At 62.0% G+C, this 9,608-nt stretch overlaps 2 protein-coding genes across 2 annotated transcripts; one reads left to right on the forward strand and one right to left on the reverse strand.

Moving 5' to 3' along the window:
• Positions 1 to 103: 103 nt before the first annotated feature.
• Positions 104 to 6,061, forward strand: Pkmyt1 (protein kinase, membrane associated tyrosine/threonine 1). Its single transcript, XM_013011460.1, has 8 exons — positions 104 to 208; positions 2,061 to 2,518; positions 3,268 to 3,761; positions 4,396 to 4,502; positions 4,586 to 4,758; positions 4,918 to 5,078; positions 5,735 to 5,812; positions 5,892 to 6,061. Exons 2-8 carry the CDS (start codon positions 2,168 to 2,170, stop codon positions 6,001 to 6,003), a joined length of 1,476 nt encoding a protein of 491 aa, XP_012866914.1. The 5' UTR covers positions 104 to 208; positions 2,061 to 2,167; the 3' UTR covers positions 6,004 to 6,061.
• Positions 6,062 to 6,162: 101 nt separating this feature from the next.
• On the reverse strand, positions 6,163 to 9,556 carry Paqr4 (progestin and adipoQ receptor family member IV). Its single transcript, XM_013011463.1, has 3 exons — positions 9,391 to 9,556; positions 7,523 to 7,744; positions 6,163 to 7,420 (listed from the first exon to the last, which is right to left on the reverse strand). Exons 1-3 carry the CDS (start codon positions 9,554 to 9,556, stop codon positions 6,987 to 6,989), a joined length of 822 nt encoding a protein of 273 aa, XP_012866917.1. The 3' UTR covers positions 6,163 to 6,986.
• Between the last annotated feature and the right edge of the window lie 52 nt (positions 9,557 to 9,608).

Raw genomic sequence — 9,608 nt, forward strand, 5'->3', positions numbered from 1 at the left:
TCCCCCCGGCCCCTCCCCGCTTCCCATCCCGTGCCCTGCGCCGCCGCCGGCTCTCCCCGCTCCCCGCTGACAGCCCGGCTACCCCGATTGTTGTTCGCCAGGGATTCCTTCCCCTCTTCCACGAACCGGTTCAGCCGCTGCCCTGCCCCGGAGGAACTCACAGTCTAGCCGTACCGTGGTCAGCCGGCGCGTCCTGTCCAGTGAGAGGGTGAGGTCCTGGGCCCGTGGCGAGATCCGGACATCCTCGTTCTCCACTTCCCAAAGTGTGCAGTATGATTCTTCCCCTTCTTCCACCCCCCCTTTCCTCCCCCTTGTTTGTTGGTGTGTGGGGTTCTTTCCCCTGCTAGGCAAGGGCTCCACCACCTGAGCTACACGCCCAGCCCTGCCACGGGATCCTTGAAGTCCATAGACGCAGCCGAAGGTCCCCAAGGACGTGAGAGAGGCTTCGGGCCCTCTGGTGCCCCTCTCCGCACTAGCTCTCTCCCCTAGCCCGGGAGGCCACTCTTCAGGTGACTGATGCTGAAGTCAACACCTGGAAGGTTGGGCATCTTTGGAAACATTGTGGCTTCCCTTCCAAGTAGCTTTCTAGTTTTTCTTTCAGCTCCAACATTGTAACAACACCACAGCCCTCCCGGCCCCCACTGCTGACACAGCCCCTGACACCATGGGACAGCTAACTGTGCTTTGTGTGTCCTCCCAGTGATAACCCAGAGCATGGTTTATGATAGCATTTATGCCGGCACCAAAGCTAAGTCTACTCCATGGAGCCAGCACAGAACTACAGGTCTGTAGACTCTGGGCACCAGCTGAATCTCAAAATTCAAATAGTCTCAGATCTGAAAAACTAATTTAGAAGGCTAATATTAGTACATATGCACTAATGTGTCGGAGGCATTATCCTGAAATCAGTATCTGTCACAAAGTATGTACTATTTACAGGGCTCTCTGTTTCTCAACTCTCTACCTCTCCCATGCAAGATCCTGCCTGGAGCTCTGCTATGGGCTGAGTTTCGAGTGGCGCTGCTGTCTGAGGAGCAGCGCTGTGCAGGGCAGTGGCTCTGGTCACCTGGGCTTTCCTCTCCCAGTGATTCTCTTCTAAGTGAATGAACTGGTGTTTGGGGCATCCGGCTCCATGGCTTGTTGAATTCAACAAGAGCTTCCTCCCTGAGGGGGGCAGGTTTAGAAGAAGGGGGCCCCTGGCCTGTAGGCCACATGGAGCTGGAGGGGCTGAGAAGCGCACAGAGCCTGCCCCCTCCTAGCAGATACCTACACTTTAACTGGCAGGAGGGGAGGGGAAGCCCCAGCTTCTTGGCCCATAGGGCTCCAAGGCACCATATACATGCAATTACCAAGATTTGGTAGGTTTTCTTGGGCAAAGGGTTCTTCCTTTGCTGAATTCAAAGACCTCAGGTGCTTGGTTGTCATTTTCACCTGTTCTTCCCGTGTCTTTGGGGAGAGGCCTGTGGGACCCCAGGCTACCGTCCTGAAAGAAGGACCCCACTAAATCTGTTCTGGCACCACAACTGTGAGTGAAAGAACGGGTGAGAGAATCTTCTGCAACTCAGAGCTTCTCAAAAAATATTTTTTTAATTTTGGAATTAGATTTTCCCCTCAAGATCTTGGAAGGGCCAGGTGCCTGTAGCTCACACCTAGCTACTCAGGAGGCTGAGATCTGAGGATTGCAGTTCAAAGCCAGCCTGGGCAAGAAAGTCTGTGAGACTCTTAGCTCCAATTAACTACCAGAAAACCAGAAGTGGGGCTGTGGCTCAAATGGTAGAGCGCTAGCCTTGAGCTCAAGAGCTGAGGGACAGCACCCAGGCCCAGAGTTCAAGACCCACGACTGACAAAAAAAAAAAAAAGATCTTGGAGGGCTGCACAGCTGGTTGTGAGGGAGGCTGGACATGCGGGCGTCTGACTCCAAGCGACCTCTCTTTAATCTCTGTACTGGGCTGGGAGACACTCGGGGACACAAGTCTATGGTTTCCACATCATGTTTCTGCCACCTCCAAGATGTCGCGGGGTGCCAGCGTGCAACTGCTTGTCCCCTGCCTTTCCTGCAGGTGCTGTGGCCCCTGGGCCTCCATGTGTGCGAGGAGACCTGGCCCTGGGCTCTCGGGACCCGGCGCTGTGTGAGAGGACACACTGCACTGAGCCGCTCACGCTGGCCATGCCTGTGCCCACTGAGGGTACCCCACCGCCCCTGAGTGGGACCCCTGTTCCAGTACCAGCCTACTTCCGCCATGCAGAGCCTGGCTTCTCCCTCAAGAGACCTGGGGGCCTCAGCCGAAGTCTCCCACCCCGGCCTCCTGCCAAGGGCAGCATCCCCATCAGCCGTCTCTTCCCTCCTCGGACTCCTGGCTGGCACCAGCCCCAGCCCCGGAGGGTGTCATTCCAGGACAAGGCATCCGAGCCCCTGAAGAGCCCTGGGTATGACCCCAGCCGGCCTGAGTCCTTCTTCCAGCAGAGTTTCCAGAGGCTCAGCCGCCTGGGCCATGGCTCCTATGGCGAGGTCTTCAAGGTGAGTTTAGGGGTCATGGCCCAGGCTCGCCTTGGGATCCCATCCCTCACTCCCCTGCGCAGCCTGTACACACTCTTTCTTTCTCTCCCTTCATAGTCCATCTCTCTTGGGCCGACAGCCCTCCCTCTGTGTTTAGATTTCTCCCAAGCCCTCCTGCAAGCCCCCAGCACACTGGCCTCTTTTCCAGAGCCTGGCGCAGCCTGCGTGGCCCCGGGATGACATTTCTCCATCTGGATCCAACTGTGCTGGGGTTCTTGGCAGACCCTGCCTGGCTCCTGGAGCTGGCCTAAATGCATGCCCCCACTCCCGCCCCCCCCCCCCAGACTGGCGGGCTCAAAGCTACCCCATGCCTACCTTTATTTTTTTTTAATTCATTTTCCACTGACTTACATTCCCTTTAAAATCATAGCTTTCCCTGGCACAGTACTATATAAAGGCAATCTTATTACACGCGCCAGCAGCCTGGCCCCTGAACCAGCTCTCCTCAGAGGAAAGCTTGTGTAGCGCAGCACACTGCCCCATTGTCCTGCGCCCTGGGCAGTCCATGGGGCAGAACACATGGATTCCCCCGCCTGCACCGGTGCTGCGTCTCCAGCACACCATCCTACCAATGGAGGCTTGTCGTTTTGTTTCTGTACGTAGGGGTCTCCCTAAGTGCTACCACTTTCCTCTCCCCCATATGTGAAATCTTCATGCCATCTGCTGATGGTCCCTGGCCCCTGCCTGTGGGCACCACACCTCTTTTCCAGGTTCGCTCCAAGGAAGACGGCCGGCTGTATGCAGTCAAGCGCTCCATGTCACCATTCCGGGGCCCCAAGGACCGGGCCCGGAAGCTGGCTGAGGTAGGTGGCCACGAGAAGGTGGGCAAGCACCCACGCTGTGTGCGACTGGAGCAGGCCTGGGAAGAGGGCGGCATCCTGTACCTTCAGACAGAGCTGTGTGGGCCCAGCCTGCAGCAACACTGCGAAGCCTGGGGTGCCAGCCTGCCCGAGGCCCAGGTCTGGGGCTACCTGCGGGACACTCTGCTGGCTCTGGCCCACCTGCATGGCCAGGGCTTGGTCCACCTTGATGTCAAGCCTGCCAACATCTTCCTGGGGCGCCGGGGTCGCTGCAAGCTGGGTGACTTTGGGCTGCTGGTGGAGCTGGGTACCACCGGAGCGGTCGAGGCCCAGGAGGGAGACCCCCGCTACATGGCTCCAGAGCTGCTGCAGGGCTCATACGGAACAGCCGCAGATGTGTTCAGGTGAGGACTGGGGTGTGGAGGATGTTGCAGGTGGTCACCAAAGAGAGGGACTCACCAGGAGAGAAGCCGTCCTGTCCTGGCTTTAGGTCAGACACTTGGCCTCAGGCCGCAGAGACGCTGGCTGCCTTCTAGCTCTGAGGTCCCCAGAGCAAGCTGCTCAAATGCAGTGCTGCCTTTGGAGCCCCTTTCTCTCCTCACAGCTCCATAGGAGGAGTGGTGACTGTACTCTGTCCTAGGAAGGAATGACGCAGAGATCCTAGGGCCTTGCCCCAGTCCCCAGTTGCCACCGTGGCCGGGCACAGGCCCTGGGTTCCCAGCCACTGCCCCCCCTCCACCAGTGGTACCTGTGATCACAGGAAAACTGTGATGATTTAGAAACTGTGGTGTCTGTCGGTGGGGTTCTGGAGGGCCTCCATTACAGCCTGTCTGCCACAGGGATGTGTGTCCACACTCTACAACAAGGTCTCTGTGCTGCTTGGGGTTCACTGGCTCTCCGGGGGCTTCCTCAGAACCCCCACCCTCCTCACGCCATCCCCCTGGCTTATGATAGACTCTCTCCTGCTCTTTCATTACCGTGTGGGCATCTGTCCTGAGGCTGCCTCTGCTAGTTCTGTCCCTGTCCCTGTCCTCCCAGCCTCGGTCTCACCATCCTGGAAGTGGCCTGCAACATGGAGCTGCCCCGTGGTGGGGAGGGCTGGCAGCAGCTGCGCCGGGGTTTCCTGCCCCCCGAGTTTACTGCTGGTGAGTGGGGACCAGGAGCCGGGGCCAGTGGCGGGGGAAGCCGCTGGGCTGGGACCCCTGACACAGCCCGGCCTTGTGCACAGGTCTGTCTGCTGAGCTGCGTTCCGTCCTTGTCATGATGCTGGAGCCTGATCCCCAGCTGCGGGCCACAGCCGAGGCCCTGCTGGCCCTGCCCATGCTGGGGCAGCCGAGGCCCTGGAATGTTGTGTGGTGCCTGGCTGCAGACGCACTGAGTCGTGGCTGGGCCCTGTGGCAGGTACGCTGCACCGTGATGGCTGCCCGCGTGCTTCCCACCGCCGCAGGCTCCCCTTCCCCTTACAGCGTAGCCCAGGCTGGCCTCAAGCTCCTCATCCTCCAGCGTAGCCTCCTAAGTGCTTAGATTCCAGCCGCTGTGCTTGTCCTCTCCATCTCCTAGGCCCTGCTCACGCTGCTCTGCTGGCTCTGGCACAGCCTGGCTCACCCTACAAGTTGGCTGCAGCCCCCGGGGCCGCCGACCACCCCTCCCGGCTCACCGTCCTGCAGCCCCCTCCTGGACAGCAGCCTCTCCAGCACCTGGGATGATGACAGCTTGGGGGGGTGAGACCCCGCCCCCAGGGTGGTGAATCCCTGGCCAGCAGCACATGGGAGGAGGCTGGGGCCTCATGGAGACGGGTGCATTGGGCCTTGCCTGCAGCCTGCCTCTGTCACACCCTGAGCAGCGTGGCCTGGCCTGCGTGCACATGGCTGTGTACAGGGCAGCAGTCACAGCGCAGCGCCACACTAGGAAGGGCAGGGAGAGGGTCAGCAGGGGTGCAGCTGCCACCTCAGCAGAGGCTGCCACTGCCCAGGAACCATACATTGTCCTTCCCTGGTGTAGACGCCTCCAGAGCCCAGTGAGCACCTGCCCCGAGAGAACTCGAGTCCCAGGTGCCTGGTGGCCAAGAGGCTGTAATTAAGAAACCGCAGCACAGAAAAGACACGTGCTTCCGCACTCCTGGGAGGACTCCCTCACGGCAGCGTGTCCCGGCTCCAGCTCCATTTACCAAAAGCTCACTTGACATCAGCCTCAGAGCCTGTCTATCCTGAGGAGGGGGAGAGGCCTCTTGGAAGGGCTGGGCGGAGGGAACAAGGTGCTCAGAGGCAGTGCGCGGTCGCTGTCCCCTGTGGACTTGGAGCCGTGGGAGGCCAGACCTGGTTTTGCCCCGCATCACTCCCCCCCTTAAGGCCTGGTTGTTTCACTCACTTCCCTGCAGGCCCTCGCTCTCCCCAGAGCCTGTCCTGTCCCGGGCCACCAGGAGCACGTCCACGCCCCAGGGCAGGTACATGTGGAGGTGAGCAGCCTGGGGACTGGGCTGGCTAGGACTGGTTTTGAATTCCAGAGTGTCATTCCTCTTTCCTACTTCCCCCAAGGGACACCCAGGACCTAAGTGACATGGACACAGAGCCTCCCCGGGGCTCCTTTCCCTCTTTTGAACCTCGGAACCTCCTCAGCCTGTTTGAGGACTCACTGGACCCAGCATGAGCTGTGGGCCCCGCTTCAGTGCTTTTAACCATTGACCCCTTTTTCTGTCCCTCCTCCCGGAAAGCTGGGGTCCCTCTGGGCCCTCCTGTGTCTAATAAAAGTTGACTCTTGGGCGCACCCAAGCCTGCTCACATGGCCATGTAGCACTTCTGGTCCTTTTATTGATGCTGCCCAGGGTCCTGAGTCCCCGGATGGTCTGGCCTCTGGGCCGAGATCCGCTCAGCGCAGTCTCAGGCCTCTGGTGAGCAGAGATGCACTGTGTGGAACAGATTTCCTGAGTGGGCCCAGCCCTGGTGGGCAGGTCATGTCCTCAGACCGTGGCACTGAAGGTTGAAGACCAGCCTGGTCCCAGGGGCCTGGGTCCAGGGCCACCCATCCCCATCTGTGCTTGCTGGATCAAGCAGCCGCCACCATGTGCCTCTTAGCCGACTGGTACACGAAGGGTGACACCCACTGGGTCCTGGGAGAAGGGGCTGGTCCTTCACCCTCACTCCATCCAGTCTCTTGGGCCGGGAGGGGTGAGGTTTTGGCGCTGGGGGAGCTGGCATGCAGGGCGGAGATGGGAGCAGGGGTTTGCCAGGGACCCAGGAGATGTAGGCGAGGGGGGATGGGGAGATGGCTCTGGGCTGGCAGCCACAGGCAATTGGCAAAACAACTGTCAGGGCAAGAGAGAACCCTTGAGGCCCTCTGGCCTCGCATGTTACCAAAGGTAAACTGAGGCACAGGGAGACGTGTCCTTCCAGCTGGCACAGCAAAACAGTACCCTGGAGTAAGTCAGGAGGGGAGGCGTCAGGGTAGTTGGAGTTCCAAAGCCTGGGTGGAAGAGGTAAATCCATAGGGAATAATGAACAGACCAGGGGTCCCAGCTGGGAAGTCCCTGGCTCTGGAAGCTTCCTGGGGCAGGAGGGGGGAGGGGACAGTGTTGGGCAGGCCCTTGCAGACCAGCAAGAGGAAAGGTGTCCCAGGGCCACTGGGGAGGCCGTTCAGTCGGGGGGACACGCGTGGCGGGCTGCCCAGAGCAGGTCAGGCACCACCCCAGCGTGCAGCTGCAGGATGGAGCCCACGCTGAGCAGGTGCATGATCTGGTGGGAGTTGCCCCAGTAGTCGAAGCGCCCGGGTCCCCAGCGCTCTGGCAGGCGGGCCACGTTCACCAGCCCTCCGAGCAGTGCCAGGGCATCCATGCGCAGGTAGCAGGGCAGGGAGCCGGGAGCCCCCGAGCCCAGCCCCACACCACGGGCCCCGAACACCAGGAGGCGGGCCCCAGCTTGCCAACCAAAGGCCCGGAGCCGGGCGCTGGTGGAGGGGGCGGTGAGGGCTCTCCAGCCGGCCACGCCGGACAGGGCAGTGTAGCCCACCAGAGCCGCCGGGCGAAGCCAGGGTCTGCAGGCCAGTGTGCAGTGGATGATGGGCAGGGCCCCTGCAGAGAGAAAGCAAAAGAGCGCAGGTCAGCCAGAGCCTGCCCGCCCCTTCCCACCCAGGGCTCTCAGCAGCCCTCCCCCACGCCGGGGCCCTGGCTCACCCAGGGTGTTGACCAGGCAGACCCCACACATGTCCAGGGCCAGGAGCCGGGTGTACACGGGGCTGCCCCCTTGGTGGCACATGAAGAGGTGATAGAGCACCGAGGCGGCCGGGGGCGCCAGGCAGGCCACACAGTGTGCGCCCCCCAGCCAGCCGTCCTTGCCCAGCTGACTCCACGGCATGGTCATCGGCACCAGCACCAGGAAGCCCAGGAGGGCCAGCCCTGGGGAAGAGGGAGACAGTTACCCGCCGTCCATCAGCTCAGCATCGAAGACAGCATGTCTGAAAAGCTGAAGACGGCACGGGATGAGGCTGGGACGGCTCTGCAGTGGGTGGAATCAGGGCCTCTGGCTCAGCTTTTTCCCCTCCAGGCTCGTGCTCTACCACTTGAGCCACGCCTCCACACTGGCTTTTGCCGGTCAGTTGGAGATAAGTCTCTGGGATCTATCTTCCCTGGCTGGCTGTGAACAGGAACCCTCAGCTTCCTGAGTAGCTAGGATCACAGGTACCCGGCTGCCAGACAGGGGTGGGTGCTGCCGCCATGCAGCACCAAGGGCTGGAGACTTCAGAAATGGCTTGCCGAGGTGGCTCAACAGTTCTGGGGAGCAGAGATGACGAGCCCCACTTTGCTGGTGAGGAAACAGGCGTGGAAGCCAAGCAAACCCAAGAGGAGCCGGGTGCCGGTGGCTCACGCCTGTCAGCCTAACTACTCAGGACGCTGAGATCTGAGGATCGAGGTTCAAAGCCAGCCCAGGCAGGAAAGTCCGTGGAACTCATCTCCAATAAACCACCAGAAAAACGGAAGTGGCGCTGTAGCTCAAGTGGTAGAGTGAGGGATAGCGCCAGGGCCCAGAGTTCAAACCCCATGACCGACAAACAAACAAACAAACAAAACACTAGGTGAGCCCAGCAAGGAAGCAAACAACAGAGTTAAGAGCCCGGACGTCTAGCTCCTGTCCCGCAAGTGGCAGCAGCCTCGAAATGGCAGGACCCCAGCAGGCCTGCTCCTCGGGGTGTTCACAGAGGCCTCGGGGAGGCATGACCTGCAGAGCACCTCCCCCAAGAGTCCACACAAACGGGCCTTTTTCTGTCTTCCAGGCAGGAGCAAGGCCAGAATGAGGGAGCAATCCCCCCCCAGGTTCCTCTCAGGACCTCCAGTGGCGCAGCCAGCCGGGACTCTTCCTGGAGACTTGCGCCCCTCCTCTCCAGAGTTGGCATTGTCTCTCGGGGGTCACCTGGGGGCGCCAGCTGCCCGCTCTCGGAGGGGCCTAGCCTGGCAATCGCTCCTCCCTGGGGAAGGACCCTTGGCTAAGTCCAGCTGGCGCTGCCCCCCCCTCCCAGAAGCCGGGGCAGCTCAAGGACGGGCAGGGCTGTGTCAGCAAGAGCTCTGCGGGCCGAGGAGGAGGGGCAGGGCGCTGCGGGGGGAGGACGGAGCCACCGCCAGGCGGAGCCCCAAGGCTGGGCTGCCCGGACGGGGGCGGCGGGAAGGCAGGGCGGCGGGGCGGCCGGGCCCCAGGCCCCGGGAAGGGAGGGCTTCTCCCGGCCAGTTCATACCCATCTCTAGGACCGGCGCCCGGGGGTGGGAGGCGCCCAGGGCGCCGCGATCCCGAAAGGGTCGGACACTCCCGGGGGCTCGGCGGGATGAGGGGCCCAAAGGGGCCCAGTCCCCCCCCTCCCCGCTCCCCTCTCCGGTCCCCGCCGGGAAAGCGGAAGCTGGCAGCGCGGCTCGGGACAATGGCAGCTTTGTCACGGCCGCTGCCGGTGGAGCCGGGACGGGACACCCCGGGACCCGCGCGCTGGGGCGCTCCTCGGCCTGCGGCGGGGAGGTCGCGAGCGCGGGATGCGCGGAGCGGGGCGCGGCTGGCTCACCGTGGGTGTAGATGTTGCCCAGCTCGTTGTGCAGGTAGAAGAGGCTACGCAGGCAGCCGGAGCCGCTGCTGGCCGGCCGGTAGCCGGTCAGCACGAACTTATTGAACTGCAGGTGCGGCGGGGAGCTGGCCCAGTCCAGCAGGCGCGGCCCCGCCAGGAACGCCATGGCCTCCCGCAGCGCCGGCGGCCTGGGCGCCTCCGGATCCCCCCAGGCCCCG

This window comes from Dipodomys ordii, unplaced genomic scaffold (genome assembly GCF_000151885.1).
Source record: "Dipodomys ordii isolate 6190 unplaced genomic scaffold, Dord_2.0 Scaffold14, whole genome shotgun sequence".
Lineage (NCBI taxonomy): Eukaryota > Metazoa > Chordata > Mammalia > Rodentia > Heteromyidae > Dipodomys > Dipodomys ordii.